General features: G+C 45.1%; 2 protein-coding genes across 3 annotated transcripts in view; both read left to right on the forward strand.

The window, feature by feature from the left end:
* The window catches only part of LOC114661616 (uncharacterized), a 69,243-nt gene extending 65,137 nt beyond the window's left edge, over nt 1-4,106 (forward strand). The window contains exons 6-8 of one of the 2 annotated variants that reach the window (XM_051934748.1): nt 459-812; nt 1,900-1,969; nt 3,846-4,106. In XM_051934748.1, the coding sequence (XP_051790708.1) occupies nt 459-812; nt 1,900-1,969; nt 3,846-3,999 (578 nt within the window). In that variant the 3' untranslated portion in view covers nt 4,000-4,106. The remainder of the gene's footprint in view (nt 1-458; nt 813-1,899; nt 1,970-3,845) is intronic. The other variant, XM_028814748.2, reaches the window with a different exon arrangement.
* A 2,580-nt stretch (nt 4,107-6,686) lies between these two features.
* On the forward strand, nt 6,687-16,586 carry LOC114663213 (myogenesis-regulating glycosidase-like). The gene is made up of 3 exons (XM_028816960.2): nt 6,687-6,763; nt 11,881-12,248; nt 14,327-16,586. The coding sequence occupies exons 2-3, from the start codon at nt 12,007-12,009 to the stop codon at nt 16,107-16,109; spliced, it is 2,025 nt and encodes a 674-aa protein (XP_028672793.2). The 5' UTR covers nt 6,687-6,763; nt 11,881-12,006; the 3' UTR covers nt 16,110-16,586.
* The last annotated feature ends 1,391 nt before the right edge of the window (nt 16,587-17,977 follow it).

Raw genomic sequence — 17,977 nt, forward strand, 5'->3', positions numbered from 1 at the left:
TTTTATGCTGGACCTGGAAGTCTTAGAAGCACTGCCGGGTCATGTGGAAGGCCTTCGAAGAAGGGGTATGTGTACCTGGTAGCTCCCCCTGGTGGCCCCCAGGATTCTTGACAGGGCTGTCCCACGGGACTACAATTCCCAACGTGCCTCTTGTGGTATGATGTCACCATGTGTACGGCTCCATAGACACCTTCTGTTCTTCTGAGCAGGTGTCCTGTCTTGATAAGGAACCAGCACCCATCTCGGCTGGCACGTCATTCCATCTTCGGCCTTCCATTATGACCTCCCTTCACTCATCCCAGTCAGGTCGTCAGTCAGTCTCTGTTCTTCTGTTATGGCCTCCCTCCTTGGCAAGAAACCATCATGCATTCCCAGGTGTCTAAAGTAGGGACCGAGCACAGGCCAGGAGTGTCCCCCTCAAACTCATTCCAGGTGTCCGCCTTCTTCTTTCATTGCAGGCTGTCAGAAAATGCCCAGAGCGATGGATTTAAAGATCCACTTCGTGGAGCTCAACCAGCCATGCATTCTGAGCTGCACCATCACAGACTTCTACCCCAAGGAGATCAAGGTGACTTGGCTGAGAAGGGACAAGGAGAAGAAGCAATGGGAAGCTGGGACACCGCAGTGGAAAGCCACCACTGCCCATTATGGCCCATCGATGAGAAAGAACACCTTTGATTTGGTGACTCAGGTGAAATTCACCCCCATGCAGCTTTCTGAGCTCGAGGACATGGAGTTCTTCTGCACAGTGCAGCACTTGTCCATTACGGGGAAGTACATGGAGAGGAGCTCTGCGGGGGTTTACATACCAGGTGAGTGCGTCACTTAGACAGGTAGTCAGGGAGATGAACTGGGGGGGGGGGGGGGGGACCCTCAAAATGGGGACAACATGCGGAGTGGGGACAGGGACAGATTTTGATTTGGACCTTCTCCAAGTCTTCTTCGCATCTGATCAGGATGTGCTTGAGAGAAGGAAGATGGCGGCAAACTTAAGAAGGGGCCAGTGGTCACTAATGAGGTGACACGTTTGAGTCTCAGGTCTTAAATTCCAGTTTTGTGTTCTCCTCCAGTCTCCCCTGAACACGCATTCAGCCTCTCCAACATCTTTGTATTGCAGAGTGACAGACAGGAGGTCACCATTGCCTTGAAAGGACGGTATATGAATGTAGTGGTGAAACCTCATGAGGGGCTTAGAGTCACCCTGGATGGTGAGACGTTTTTTGAGTCCCGCAGGCTCAAGGTCCTGGGACAGGCCTGGAGTCCCCTGGAGGTCATCAACCTTTACAGTTAATTCTGTTAATCCACACACTTCTGGGTCCATCTTCTAAGTTACTTCTAAGGCATCTTTTTCACTGGTGAGTGTGAGATGATGAGGTTTATGTCACTGTCATTAGACCAAAGGCAGGAGCAAGCCCTGGGTTGGACCCCAGTTGACAAGCCTTCACAGACCCACATACACCCACAATCAGTCACACGGGGTCAGGCACAAAGCACAATGACCCTGCTGGGAGCTGAACTCGGGTCTCTCCACTAAAGCCTTCATCGCTCTTCACCCTCCAGAGGGGATCATTCTTTACATAAATGTTGAGGGATAAAAATGTGTCACCAAATGTCACTCTGTTGAGATCTAGAAATGCTGAAAGAAATAAAGAAACCTGCGCTGAGACGTCAGGGTGTTGTAAATCAGTGACTTCCATCTGAAATGGCTCCTTTCAAAAGTCATTTAATTGCAAATGAGGGGTCGGTGAAATGGTCACTTGGTCCTGCGTCCCATCAGAGCCCAGCGGCACACGTGAGTAGGAAGCCTGAGTAGAAGGCTTGGTGCTTCAATGAGCGACTCGTGACTTTTGTGACCGCCGGCCGCTTTTCCGACTCACTGATTTGCTCCTTCTCTTTCAGGTTGGCTCCTGGCCCAGCAAGCAAAGAAATTTGGAACTACAGCTGGATATGTGGACAACAACGAAAAGGGGTAAAGCATGTGCTGATCCGGGCCTTGGGAGGTACCCTGGATATCCGTCTCTCTTTCCTGGGCTAAGGGGTGAGAGATGTTGAGGTGTTGGTGACCTCTGGGCCCTTAAGGTTCACCCTGCACTTCCACAGGTTTGGTGACCTCTTGCAGGCCATCGACTCACAGACCTGCAGTTCGCATCCCAAACCCTGCTGGGAAACTCCTCAGGTGACACCTCCACCTGAACCTCAAGAAGTGCACATAAAAATGAAGGGATTTATCTTATTTAGTAAAGCGTAAAAATATAAAGATAAAGAATAAGTGCAAAAATATACAGCAAGTAATAAAAGAGATCATCTTGTAAAAGATCGGCAGTGAAGACACCGATGAGACCTCCATGTCACCCTTACATTCTATGCACATCTGGAGTTTCTGCTTCAGGTTGTTCAGAATCTCCTCCTCCTCTTAAGGAACATCCGGCCCCCCGGACCCTCACGTCTTTTAATGTCTAACAGCCCATAGCACATAATTAAAATATGCAATTCTTGACATTTGTAACATTTCCTAATTTCGAATTCTATGTCCACTTCCATTTGTCGTAATCTTCACACTTATTAATTATTTAACGCTTCGTTAGAAGTAACCAGTCGGTGTGTAAGCGTCACAGTCGCCTTCCTGATTATCGGAGATGGCATCGATACCCGAGAACGCTGAGAGGGCCTGCTCAGCAATCGACTTCTCGGCGCCAGGACTCGTATTCCGACTACGCCTTTGTTTAGGGATGGCCGAGATTGTGGTCTTTGTTTGTTCGTGACGCCCTTTCCTGCTCTAGATCTTTAATAAAAAACAATACAGGACTCTCTGCCTTTCCCTCCCTAAGGCTTTAGACTCTGAAATTCAGCTCATCGACAGCAAAACACAAAACTCAACTGTAGTGAGAAATCGGAGATCAAAAGTTCAAAGCCGTAAACAAAGTGGGAACTGTGGAAAAAACCCTGGCCCACAATAACAAGAACACAATGAGTTTGATGAAAATATTAACGAAAAGGTGAATAGGAGGTGAAGCGGTTATGTCTGAAAGGTAAGCCCAAGTGCAAACCAAGCAAAAGCACAAAATACACTCGCGCCAGTCCAGAATGACAATCCAGATGAGGGGACAAGGACAGAAGTCGAAACAAACCCCACGACCTGCTTACGTCTGGCCTAAACAGGGTTAGGGTGGTCCGCCAGCAGCAGCATTAGGGGTCTCAATATCAACTGTGCAAGGCACAAAACAGAAAGGAAAAAAAAACAAAAGAACCGATGGATAATTAACTTATAATTCAATAAAACAACACTCATATTAAAGAAAACAACAAAGAAAATACAAACGAAAAGAAAAGCAAAACACATTTGATAACTTCAATGGATAAAGCGAAATGAGATTAAAAGGCTGGCTACTCCACGAGGTGTTCCTGCGCCGTCTGCCTAATGTGTGGATGTTTGACATTTTGACGTGAGGCTCTTTTCATAATTTGCTGATTTTGAATTCTATTCTTCTATTATTTTATTATTATTTTCTTCCAGTTGTTTCTCCCCTATTTAAGATGGTGGCACAGTAGCTTCCATCCCCAAGTTTGTGGGTGTTTTATTATTTTTTGGGGTATTGTTAGCTCAGACCCCTGCTCTAAAGTCTTCATCTCTCTCTCATCTTTGTAGATCGTGTCCATCGATCTTACATACAAATTCCACAGGTCTCATTGTAATTGAACTCGTATTGTCATTAAAAGCTGTAAAGAGTGGGAGTCTTCACTGGTGCCCTCATCCGCCTGTTGACTGGCTTGGGGTTTATTTTGTAGGCTATGCCAGCTTTTCTGCTTTGGTGTAGAAGGTCTGACTCCTCTTTTCCTCTTCACAGGTTCACCTCCAACCTCTACTTTGGGGATGGTAAGTATGACTGCCTCCTCTTCCTCATCAATAATGGTCAGGTGGGGTTTGGGGTCTCCATACAGATCAATTCCAAAGTGACATCAGCAGGGGGTTGGTGGGGGGCTCACCTCCATGAACTCTAGAACATTCTGCAGGCTGTCCACCTTCTCTTATCTATGACCCTCTCAGATGTTTGTCGTTCTTCTGCTGCTTTACGAAACGTCCTCAGCACTCAGGCAGCACCTTAGTGTCAGTTCCTGATTTACGAGACTCCACTCTACAAGTCTGCCGTGAAGTCCTCAGCGACTGACTGCCATGTGCCACCCGTCATTCTTGACTCAGACATTAAAATGGCATTTTCTTTCCTGAGTGCCACTCACACCCACATCCACTGGTCATTCTCTAATAATGTGGATGAGAAGTAAGTAAGTAAGTAAGTGACCACACAGCAGCGGGGCCTGGTGCCCACTGGCACAGAGAGAAGACAATCACTCTGGCAGTCTCAGGGACGTCACCATGCACGTCTTTATCGTAATTTGTATTGTGTTCTTCTCTTTCAGACTGAAACCAGAATGCCTAGTGGTCCTCAGCAGGCTGACTAAGCAAATCAGGACGAGGCTCCAAGTGGATGGCCGCTGGATATCAGTACACCTCAACATGACGTGAAAAAGCCAAGGAGAATGATGGCTCCTTAAAGACCTCCCTCACCTAGACCACCAAAGTAATGGACTGTGGCCCCCAATATACTGAGCATTGAGTTCAAAGGCTCTGAGACAATCATGTGGCTTTGCAGGACCACTCAGTTTACTTCAATTATTTTCTTTTCCTCTCAGACTGAACTTGAAACGTAATTTTAAAAATTTTCTAAGTAAAGATTTTTAAAATTTGCAGAGAGCAGAGGCTTCTCACTGGAGCTTCCACAGCAAGCTGGACTAGTTATAAAGTAGGATATCATTCTGAAAATAAATGGAGAGAGAAGATGACGGAGCAGTTGGAAAGACTCAGGCCTAAGGCTGCTAAGTAAAGAGATTTAGGAAGAAAAGGCCAGGGTGTGCCAAAGTCTTAGGGGGACGTGTCCCAGCATGGCATCTGTGACAAACTCCAGATAACAAATGGCGATGGTCGAACTCTGTGTGACTGGTGACCTCAACAACACACCTTGGACTGGCCAGGTGAGACCCCACAATGGCACAACTCACAGACACCTACGGGTAAATCAACAAAAAACAACTTCTACCTTAAATACAGCTGCAAAAGAAGACATCCTAACGCATCTTAACATTTTGACATCAAGCCAGTAACAGAAAAGAAGAACGGAGACGAGACGCCCCACTCACCCCTCGACTGGCTTCATTACAATCGCTTCCCATGAAAGATCAAATTATCTTCAAACCTCTGCCACTGATTGTTAAAGATGAACCCTCCAGATGACCCTTTGTCTTGTCCTGCGCCTCCCTGGCCAGGCGTCTCCTCCTCTGCTGGTCTTGTCACTCATTATTTGACTCCAAGGCTCGCTTATCCTTCCTCACATGTCAAATGGTCTTCTTCAGTCTCCTCTCTTCTCTTTAAATGGACTCCCGTCATTTATTCTCCTTTCTTATTTGACTCTTCTGTCCCCATTGGACTGATGTTCACTTAACTCCATTTCTGTCACTCTGCTACAAGGACATTCAGGACATTTTATTGTTTTGTTCTGCTTGTTCTTCCTGTTGTGTGGATTGTGTATTTCTATTTGATTGCATTTCTCTGTTTTTGCAGTGCCATCCATTTCTACATATTGTGTCAGGTGCCTTTTAAATAAAAACGGAGTGACCGTTGAGTTATCCTGTCACCACCAGTGGTCCCCAGGTTACAGTTCTGTTTTTATCTTGTCATTGTCATTTCAAGATGACCTGAGAAGACTTTGAACGTTTTTCATTTTTCTAATGGAGGAGAATTTCTATCGTTTTGTGACAAACTGCCACACGCGCGCTGTTCTTGCTGTCGCTCCGATTGCCTGGCTTGGCCCATTTCAGTGATCACTAAGTCTTTGACTTTTTTATTGTTAGGACAACATCAGGACAATAAAGCTTTTTATTAATACACTTTGCCATTTAAATTATGTTTAAGCAGATAAATAATGGCATTATAATATAAATATACATGCAAATCAATCAAATCAAATGCAGAAAAAATATGAAAGAAGTATCAACAGAAAAAAGCACATATTCAAACTGACAATTATAGCAATAAAAGAGAGTGAATACATGAGTCAATACAGACACAGATGTCCAGCTCCAAGTATACGGTACGGCACACTAACGGCCCCACTCCCGATGCGAGTTCTGTCCCATCCACCTCTGACTGACCTTCCTCACGCACAAACTTAAACTTGTGTTACTAAGCTGAGAGCGCACGTGCTTTCTTTACAAACTCGCGTGCTTTCTACTTCATACCCTCTGGCCGTCGAAACCATCTTAAAGACTTTCCGGTAAAACGAGTATCTCTTAAGGCGATGCTGACGTGCGCGCGACACCCTCGCTTCAAAAACTCCGCGTCCTCGTCCGGCCAACAGCGCGTTCAAGCACCACGAACGCGGCCAGTTTTTCAAGCTGGACCGGTGCGTGTTGGTCTGAGCCGATTATTAGACAAACGGTAGCCGGCAGGTCCAGCCTACGACTGCTCATTAAGTCCGGTAGCCACGCCCACGCGGCCTTTCGAAAGGGAATATATTTACATACCGCGCCCATCCCCTCCTACTCCCCGCCCCATCCCCGCCCTTCAGAGTAAGGTCCCGCCCCTCAACGCTGAGGTTTCAGAAGTTGCTGCCGCCGCCGTTGCTGTGGAGGCTCGTGGATGAGTGCGTGTAGCTGAGGCTCCTCGTTCTGTGGTGACTGCAGGGCACGTTGTAATAAGCAGTGACAACAGGTAAGAGAATGTCCTTTAATATTGCGACTTCGATCTCCAATGTACTTTCGCTACGGTTTTTATAGTCAGAACAATCTAAAACAGTGCAGTCAGGTACTGAAGGTTGACTGGAAATATGAAGGGCACCTTCTTGTGCAACCTCTTAGCATTGTATGGTCCACAGTTTAATTTATTTGTGTAATAATTTCACGCGCGATGTTTCCTGTTACCTGATCTCTCGTTGTTTTTTTGAAATTAATTTTCTGTTTATTTTTAATCTGATAGGCATGTCGCTCTGAGTTTTCGAGTTACAGTGGCGCAGTGTTTAATGTTACCGCAGCCCAAATTCTGTGCCCTGAGTTCAAATCTTACCCCTGGTTGCTGCCATTGTCAGTTTTGCATGTCCACCCCAATTCTGCGTGGGGTTTTCTCCAGAATATTATGAGGGACTGATGAGTTTCTTTCCAGATGCACATTTACTTCAGATACTGGATCAAACGTCAGCACCCTGAACTGGAGTTGGTGACTTTAAGTTCCAGCTGAATGTTAAGTGCGCATTTTACAATGAAATTCTCACCTGCAATTCTGACTCGCACGGAATGGAATGCTAACCTGGGCTGAGTTGTCAGCTGAGAAACTGAACCCTAAGGAGAGGATTTAAGTTATAATTTCGAAACATAAATATCGCACAGAATGTTGATTATAATAAAAGCCTGGTGAAGACATTCACCAGTGTGCTCTCCTTTAGGTCCACCTTACAATGAACTTGCAGCCTGCTCCTCCAGTCCACAAATCACGTGGCTGCAACTCAATCTGCGGTGCACACAGAAAATCCTCTGAAATTGTCACTTCTTTTGTTTTTTTTTTCAGCTTTATAAAGCTGCCTTACAACAGTCAAAAATCAAAAAATAAATAAAATTTAAAACAAAATTATAAAAATCAATAAAAATCAAAATCTAGAATAATAGGCTTGGAAAAGTGAGCAGTCGCCTGATCTAAATAGTTTGGAGTTTAATAATACTAATACTTTAATGACAGCCACCAGTCACTGTTTGGATTTCCCTCTACCAGCTCTGCACACGGTCATACAGTATGTGGGCACCCACCCTGCACCTTTGGGGTTTAAGATTTGGTGTCGTGACCCCACACTGCCTACCTTTAGGTAATAAGTCATTTCACATCGGCAGACATGAACCTTCTTGTTGTCCCAGCCCGTCAGTCTCTGTTCAGCTCAGCTAATTATCATAAAAACCCGCCAAGCCTGTATGCCACCTTGGGGAGGTGATTGATGACCAGCGGTCCTTCACTGACCTTAGTGCTGCGGTGTCTCGGCCCTGTAGATTCACTCTGTAGACCCCTATCTAATGGAGGTCCTGGTCCAGGCTTTGGCCTCGTCACATGTGGGCCATTACAACTCTCATTACAACTGGCATGTGTCACCAAGTCACTGCAGATGATTGAAAACACAGTGGCACATGTGGTGGTCTTCTAGCGTGTCATTCCTCTTTCCAGACTCACACATATTGAGTTGAAATCCTCGATGTCTCCGTACAGAGTAGTCAATGGGTCAGAACCTACTGACGTGCAGACACTTGGGACAACAACAACAACAACAACATTTATTTCTATAGCACATTTTCATACAAAAAGTAGCTCAAAGTGCTTTACATAATGGAGAGAAGAAAAATAAAAGACAAAATAAGAAATTAAAATAAGACAACCTTAGTTAACATAGAAAGGAGTAAGGTCCGATGGCCAGGGTGGACAGAAAAAGCAAAAAAAAACTCCAGAAGGCTGGAGAAAAAAATAAAATCTGTAGGGGTTCCAGGCCACGAGACCGCCCAGTCCCCTCTGGGCATTCTACCTAACATAAGTGAAATAGTCCTCTTTGTAGTTCGGGCTTTTCACGGAGTCACTTGATGCTGATGGTCATACAGACTTCTGGCTTTTAATCCATCCATCATTGTTGGAACATCATGGTGCTTTGGGTAGATGGTGGTGGCGCACGCCACCACCAACAGGACACCGGAAAAGGAAACAGAAGAGAGAGTAGGGGTTAGTACAGATTTTGAATGAATAGTTATTATAATGAATTGGATATACAGAGTATCAGGATTAAATTACAGTGAAGTTATGAGAAGGCCATGTTAAAGTAATGTGTTTTCAGTAGTTTTTTAAAGTGCTCCACTGTATCAGCCTGGCGAATTCCTACTGGCAGGCTATTCCAGATTTGAGGTGCATAACAGCAGAAGGCCACCCGCCTCACCACTTCTTTTAAGTTTTGCTCTTGGAATTCTAAGGAGACACTCAGTTGAGGATCTGAGGTTACGATTTGGAATATAAGGTGTCAGACATTCCGATATATAAGCCGGGGCGAGATTATTTAAGGCTTTATAAACCATAAGCAGAATTTTAAAGTCAATTCTGAATGACACAGGTAACCAGTGTAGTGACATCAAAACTGGAGAAATGTGTTCGGATTTTCTTTTCCTGGTAAGGATTCTAGCAGCTGCATTCTGCACTCGTTGCAAACGATTGATGTCTTTTTTGGGTAGTCCTGAGAGGAGTGCGTTACAGTAATCTAGCCGACTGAAAACAAACGCGTGAACTAATTTCTCAGCATCTTTCGATGATATAAGAGGTCTAACTTTTGCTATGTTTCTTAGGTGAAAAAATGCTGTCCTAGTGATCTGATTAATATGCGATTTAAAATTCAGATTACAATCAACGGTTACCCCTAAGCTTTTTACCTCCGATTTGACTTTTAATCCTAATGCATCCAGTTTATTTCTAATAGCCTCATTGTATCCATTATTGCCAATCACTAAGATTTCGGTTTTTTCTTTATTTAATTTGAGAAAGTTACTATTCATCCATTCTGAGATACAAGTGAGACATTGTGTTAACGAATCAAGAGATTTAGGGTCATCAGGTGCTATTGATAAATACAGCTGTGTGTCATCAGCATAGCTGTGGTAGCTCACGTTATGTCCCGAGATAATCTGACCTAATGGAAGCATGTAGATTGAGAAGAGCAGCAGACCCAGGATAGAGCCTTGTGGAACACCATATAGAATATCATGTGTCTTTGAGTTATAATTACCACAACTAACAAAGAATTTTCTCCCTGCCAGGTAGGATTCAAACCAATTTAAGACACTGCCAGAGAGGCCCACCCATTGACTAAGGCGATTCTTAAGAATATTATGATCAATGGTGTCAAATGCGGCACTCAGATCTAAGAGGATGAAAACAGATAAATGGCCTCTGTCTGCATTAACGAGTGCAGTTTCTGTGCTGTGATTTGTTCTAAAATCTGACTGAAATTTATCAAGAATAGCAGGTTTATTGAGGTGCTCATTTAACTGTATAATGACTGCCTTCTCTAGAATTTTACTTAAGAAAGGCAAGTTAGAGATGGGTCTATAATTTTCAAGAGCAGAGGGGTCAAGATTATTTTTCTTAAGTAGGGGTTTAATTACCGCAGTCTTGAGACAGTCTGGGAAGACCCCCGTATCTAATGACGAATTTACTATGTCAAGAACATTATCAATAAGCACGCCCGATACTTCTTTGAAAAAATTAGTTGGTATTGGGTCAAGGGCACAGGTGGAGGGTTTCATTTGAGAAATTATTTTATGTAAATCAGGTAAATCTATCCTAGTGAAAGACTTTAATTTGTTTATTATGGGGTACTGGGGTTTAGGAGGATCCTTAGTGTTGGGGAGATATACTATGTTATTTCTAATATCATTAAGTTTTTGATTGAAAAATACAGCGATAGCCTCACAGGTTTTACTGGAAGTACTTAGGAGGCATTCCTTTGAGTTACCTGGTTTAACAGATGATCAATTGTTGAGAATAAGACTCTGGGATTACTAGGATTGTTATTTATAATCTTAGAGAAATAGCAGCACCTCTCAAGACGGACTGTGTTATTGTATTCTGTTATTTTAACTTTTAATATTTCATAGTCAATAGTTAGTTTAGTCTTCCTCCATTTACGCTCAGCTCTACGGCATGTTCTCTTTAAATCAGACACTCTTTGGGTCTTCCAAGGTATAACAATGCTAGAAGATTTTTTAACTGTCTTTTCAGGTGCAACTAAGTCAACAGCAGCCCTCACTTTAGTATTAAATCTTTCCACCTTACTATTTACATTCTCCTCGCTATTATAGTTGGCACTATAAACGGACTGATTGGTTAGAATGTTTGAAAGTTTTAAAGCTGCTGATGAGTCAAAGAAGCGTTTTTTAACAATATGCTTCTCATGAGTGTTTTCTATCATTATTTCTATATTAAAGAGTAGAAGAAAATGGTCTGATAGACCCGTATCAATGACCTGCTTTATATCAACTTTTAGTCCTTTAGTAATTACTAAGTCTAACGTATGACCTGCTTTATGTGCAGGCTGATTAACGAGCTGTCTCAAATCAAAAGAGTCCAGGAGGTTCATAAATTCTCCTGTGCTCCTTGTTGCCCACTCATGTCTGCTGATGACCTGCCACCTCTGTGTGACATGAAATTTCAATCCAGACTCTCTTCATGTGGAGCTTCAAGCTGGTGGGCTTTATCCCCCCCCCCCAAAGTGTCTGAGAAGCGTTTGAAGGATCTCCTGTCTGGTGAATTTCTGTCTAACTGATGTCAGCTGTTAGGTTAGTTCTTCACGTGTTATGATCGATTTGTTTGCTCAATTATGTTCACTTCTTTTGTAAATCGCTTTGGACAAATGAGTCTGATAAAGAATTATGTAAATGTCTAAAATGTGGAAACTGTGTGACTGCTGCCCACCCACCACCTTCAGTCTCAGTCTCACAAAGAGCAGAGTGAGCCGTAGACGTTCAGGCTGAGATTCACGGTGGGCTCAAGTCAACGATGTTATTTTCCACATTCATTCTCTTAAATCTCCGCAGTCGTGGGCTGCAGATGATCTCAGGTCACCATTCACTGTTATTATTAGGTGGGCTTACTTGCAGGCAGAGGTTCAAAGGTCAAGCATGTGACCATGGAAAAGAAGTTCAACAGGAGACCACACAGGCTCATTTGTTTGCGGTCTCCATCAGCCGCCTTGTCAGCAGTGGTCTTCTGGAGTGCATGATGAGCCTCTTGGACTGAATGGCTTCTTCTTTCTTTTTCAGGTCCTTTTGTTGAGTGGCAGATGAAGAAAGTCACCGTCTGTATTCTGAATTTTCCACCAAGTCAGAGTAGCAGACAACACAGCATCAGCAGCCCATCTTCCAGCTCAGCACCCTTCACCGGGCACCATGCTTCACTCGAGCCGCAGGGCCACCAAGGCCAGCAAGAGCAAGTACTACAAGATGCGGCTCTTGCTAGGAATGTGCTTGCTGGGCCTGCTGCTGTTCATCGCGGTCATCGTGGCCTGGAGTGAGTATGGCGCGTCTCTACGCCGGGTGGAAGTCATCAAGATGGAGCTGCTGGAGCTCACACGCAGTGGCTTTCGCATCAGGAATGAGACGGGCGCCTTCGTCTTCCGTATGATCTTCAGGTGGGTTACTGAACATGTCCATGTTGGACTTGGGATGTGGACGGCGTCATTGACAGCACCTTTAATTTAGTAAGGACAGAATGAACATCACACCATTGTAGGCCAGGTCATTAATAAATATATATATGGCATTAATGCTGAGGTCTCCTGGACTTTACATCTGCAGTTGTCCTTGGGTTATCTGTCAGTCCATATTCAACATGCAGTCTACCCCCATGTAGCTTCCTTCCAGATGTTCAACCTGCTAATTTTCATTTAACACCCCTAATTCATAAATAGGCCCTTAGTCCGAATCCTGACGGTCTTTGTGTTTCGAGTCATCCCTGTCTTCACCTACACACCACACGCTGGCATCACACACCATGTGCCACGTGTTGTCCGAGGTTCAGGAAAAGTTCATTTTGATAGGTCTGTGCTGCTCTTTTACTTTCCATCATATATTAGATACAGTTTGGAACAAAGTATTGATAGCATTAAAAGTGATCAGGTTTGACTTTTCAATGAAAACACATTTTGAAATCCTCAGAAGATTTTTGGAAAGACATCTGCCCGTGCTGAAAGTATTGTCACGCCATGGAGATAACCTCAGAATGTTGTGAACTTGAGACGCGGGGTAAGCATCCAGCTGTGCCTTCATGTTTAATCCTGGATTATCCACACAAAACGCGATACGACCCGTCAGCCTCACGAAGACGTACTAATGGTAGGGCCCAAGGTGATACCGAAGGTTCTTATATGCCAGCCTTAAACAGTCTGCTGACTTCTTATCTTATAATTTCCTGTTTCTGGAGTGAGGGATCTCATCAAGGTTTGCTTGAATGCCAATGGTTCTGCTTCAGGCTCTCAAAGTTCAAATTTTTAAAGCCAATTGCTATGAGTTGAGGACCCACAACTACAGAGACATCTGAAATTTTAAAGAGAGGCTTAGACTTTAAACCTTTCTTAAGATCCTTCTCTTGTGTGCTTGACGCTCAGCATATGTCGCCGGTGTTCTTTGTACATTTTCCTCTTACAGAATTGTTTGCCTCTTTCAATGATCAATAAACAGAATACTTACTCTCGACTATAAACTCTAAACATGTATGTACCATATCCTGGGAGATTAAGCCTTATCAGACCAGAAGCTTTCGATCAAGATCAAGGTTCAGACCTCAGCAGTTACACGTAGACCCTGGTCACATGCATTTCCCTGCCTCTGTCGTTCTACAATTCTGTATCCAACATGGCTCTGCTTTTCCTCTTCTTCTTTTTCTTGTTATGATCTTCCTCATCTTGTTATTGGCCTCTGCAAGTTGCTTGATGCTCAGCAGATGTTGCTGGCCTTCTTTTTCTTTCTGCCATGTCACTTCATTTGGCTGAAACGTTGTCATTAGAAACCCATGCGTGCAGGTCAGTTTGACAAGGTTGCCACCACCTCCGATTTTTCGCAATGCCAGTTCATATCAGGTCATAAACTGTACATCAAAACTCAAGTCCCAGTAGCTCGTAGTAATTGTGTGACAGATAGCATTTCATTTGTAGGTTACTGATTTTCAGGACTTTGAGGGTATAATATGCCTTTAAACCCAGAGAGACTGCCAATGACATTATCATTTTCACTAGACCCCTGTTAAGTCGAGACCCCAACAGTGACATGTCCTTATGTACAGGTATGGGGTGAAGCGTTGGCCTCACTCTGTATGGATATTCTGTGTTATTTTGGTGGTCATTTTTAATGTGTCTCCTCACTGACCACTAATACTCCTCAGGGGCTACGTATGCTACAGGTGGGTGGGGCATGGGCAGTGCCCATCCAGAAGGGCTGTCTGCCCACCTCATTTTTAGCATATTTTCTTTCACCTTTAGTTGCCTTCCTTAGCTATTCAGATGCCCACCTCAGGATGTCATCCTAGTAATGTGACTGATGTCACCTGCTAGCCACTGAGATATTTTATGTCATGTAACACAATAATTCTGTTTAATATGTGACTATTCTTTTTCAGTGTTCTGGTTTTCATTGTTATTTATCTTTATTGTTTGTGGTTTCTGTGAGTTAATGATCCCTGTGTTACCGTGTAGTTTCTTGTGTTGATTTTCAGGACGGGTCTACTGGATCTCGAGTCGTGTACCAGAGAGGACAACGTGCTGAACTGCACCCGCACAGTTCCCGGGAACGTGAACTTCTCCCTCCGCGTTGAAAAGCCTCGGGAATCGATGATTTGCTACCACCTCTTCTGGAGGAAATCAATCGTCAGGCACACCATTGAGCATCGCATGTCCTACAGCTTCTCGTTCTTATATGGCGGAGCAGAGAACAACAGCCAGCATTGGCCCATCTTGGTATCAGGGGTGCAGGCCCCAAGGGCCTTTGTGACGGCAGATCTCTCCGCAGGGCAGCCCGGCTTTGGCAGTGTCCTGCAGAGGTACTGGCTCTCCTCCAACGGGACGGCAGTCAAGATCAGCGAGTCGGTTCCCTTCCACTTCGGTTGGAATGCGACCGAGCAGCAGCTCTACTTCCAAGCTCGGTATCACGACACGCCTTACAAGCCGCCCCCCGGTCAGCAGCCTTTCCCTCACCTAAGATATCACGTGTGTGTCGGTTTAGACATCACCTCCATCCACAAGCACATGGTGAGGAGTTACTTCGGCAAACCCACCAAGGTCCCCGACAGCAACATCTTCAGTTACCCCATCTGGTCCACGTCTGCGTTTGCCAAATCGAACATCACCATGGACGCACTGAAGAATCACGTGAACGATATCAAGTCAAAGAATTTCAACTGTAGTCACCTAGTGTTGCACGATGGCTACACCCTTTATTATGGTGACTTTGACCCGGACCCTGCCAGGTTCCCAAAGGTTTCAGAGGAGTTCAAAACGCTGAAGGACGACGGCTTCCCCATTTCCCTGTGGATTCATCCCTTCATCAACTACAACTCTTCCAAGTTTGCCGATGGAGTGGAGAGAGGCTTGTTTGTGCGAGAATCCACAGGAAAGCTTCCTGCTCTCGTTCGCTGGAGGAATGGCATTGGCGCCCTGGTGGACTTTACTAACACAGATGCCAGAGATTGGTATGCATCCCTGCTAAGAAACCTGACTACTGAAGCCAAGGTGACGTCCTTTAATTTTGTGGCGGGAGAAGCCAGTTATCTCCCATTGACCTTCAACACCAGTGTCCGAATTGAAGACCCCAACACCTTCACCCAGCGCTTTGCCGAGTTGGCTTTCCCTTTCTCGGACCAGGCCGAGTTACAGGTTGGCTACCACACTCAGAACATCTCCTGCTTCTTCCGCATTCTCGACAGGACTTCCAACTGGGGCTACAGTCTAGGCCTCCAGTCTGTCATCCCCTTGGTACTCACCCTAGGCATTCTGGGATACCCATTTGTCCAGATAGGCACGATTGGGGGGAATGTGCCTCAGAGTCAAACAGACAGACGACCTGATAGGGAACTTTACATTCGATGGCTGGAGCTCGCGGCCTTCATGCCCACAATGGAGTTCTCCGTGGCCCCCTGGGAGTACGATGACACCGTTGTTAAAATTGCCAAGAAGTTCACAGCTCTTCACCTGGCACTTGTGGCTCCCATGGTCCTGGAGCTTGCCAATGAGGTGCTCTTCACTGGCGACCCTGTCATTCGGCCCCTGTGGTGGATCGTGCCCGATGAGCCACCAGCCTACAAGGTCAGCTCCCAGTTCCTAATCGGAGAAGATTTTATGGTTGCCCCCATTCTAGAACCGGGGAAGAGGGAGCGGGACATTTACCTTCCCTCCGGAAAATGGCGCAGTAACAGGGATCATATCTATATCAGGACCCCAAGGCTGATGACCGACTATGAGGTGGAATTAGACGAGGTGGCCTATTTTACTAGGGTGACCTAGAATTTCATGAACTGAAGCCAGACCAAAGCGAGGGAAATAAGTTGGCGCAGTCCCTGGTGAGACCACTTTTTTGTGTCATTGGTGGTCTTTTTTTATAGTGAGTGCAAAATGGCTTTTTGACATCTCTCACTGGGCACTGTGGTCATATCATTTGGACATGTCACCAAGAAACAAAGTGTGTCACATATGTGGCTTTCTTCAAGGGTGGCGGACATTCCTAAAGGTTTCACTGTTTGTGTTCTGCTCATCATTTGACCCGGTGCTACTCAGGACCCATGGAGAACTGGTGCCAATCAGGGAGACTGGTGCCCCTGTGATTGCATCCCTCCTCCTCCATACATCTCAGGTGTCCAGGATGAAGGGGAGAAGGTGGAAGTAAGAGACTGACGGTCAGCTGGGATGACTGAATCCACCCCAGCCTTGGTGGGCGTCCTTTCGCAGTAATGTCCTATAGGACCTGGGTCAGCGGTGAAAGCCACGTGTAGCAGACATGCAGTGAAGCCCAGAACGCTGCAGAATGAGTTACCAAGAGGGCTGTGGCCATGTGGTCCCACCTGTTGAGTTTATGGATTATTTTTTATCCCTCAAAAACAAGAATAACTGACACATTAATTAAAGCAAAATGGTTCCAACTGGCTTGTGGTTAAAAACTGAAAACTGGCATGGCTGTAAATTGAAAAACTGGCAGAATAAACTGACTGGTAAAATATTAGGGAGAGTCCATGGAGTCCCCTGTCAAAAATCCATTTGTTTTCAGACCTGCGTAATCCGCTTACCCGATTTTTAAATTGAAGTGCGTTAATCAAGACTTGATCACTAGGAAATGCAAAGACGTCAAGTACCAATGGCAGGGGATAAACATTTGGACACTCGGCCTACTTGGAGTCAAGAAGAGATGGAGCGTCCAATCATTGGACCGTGTTTGTGTAAGAAAGACCTTTTTAACAGCATGTTGTGATAATAAATGAGTCCAGACCTCATAAAGGGTTTGGGGCAGCCACCCGTATAACATCACTGGTTTAAATAAGAACTGAGCTCCACAAGACTGAGTCCAAAACAGAACTAATTAAGTAGAAGCAAGATGGCGGCTTTAAAGGGCCGTAGAGGAAGTGACGTCATCAAAGGGGCCGGAACAGGACGTGATGTTGTCGGGACCAGAAATTACGTCATCAAAGGGTTGGGACCACAAGTGACGTCGTCCATGACACCGGAACAGGAAGTGACATCATCAAAGGCGCCGGAACTGGGTGGGATTTCCTGGAAAGGGTCTGCAAGGAACTGAGAAAGACAGTCAGTGCACCCCGCCGCCCCCTGGTGTGATGTGGTGTTACAATTACTCAAGTAGTCCTTTAGTGCCTCCTACTCACACGTGTGTGACAATGTTTAAAGAAATCTGGTCATTGCTATCTGTTTTGAGATCCCATGTCCTGTTTCTGCAGTTTCTGTGAGTTTTGCGATTGTTTTTTATCAATCAAAACAGGTCACATTGTAACAGACCATCAGCTCATTCACTGGGGGCTTTGCTACCTTCTGCTTGTTTTGTGTGGCTGCAGCCATTTTGTTTCTACCAGTGAGATCCAGTGCTACTCACTCAGGTGACAGAATGAGAAGACCTCCACAATTCAGCGGCCCCACCAGACAGTCAGTTGGACTGCAGGTGTGTTGTTGTCACTCGGTTTACTTGACTTGAGTCAGATAGCAAAACCAGGGGGTCATCACTCACTGACGTGGAAAATAACGCGACACACTCGTCGATGAAGTGGAGCTCAGGTGGCCTGCAGCTGGAGTCTGTTGGATGAACGCTGACACAGCAACTTTCAGTCTTGCATTTCTCCTATTTAAGATGGAGGTGCAGCTTTATTCACATG

This window comes from Erpetoichthys calabaricus, chromosome 12 (genome assembly GCF_900747795.2).
Source record: "Erpetoichthys calabaricus chromosome 12, fErpCal1.3, whole genome shotgun sequence".
In the NCBI taxonomy this organism is placed as follows: Eukaryota; Metazoa; Chordata; class Cladistia; order Polypteriformes; family Polypteridae; genus Erpetoichthys; species Erpetoichthys calabaricus.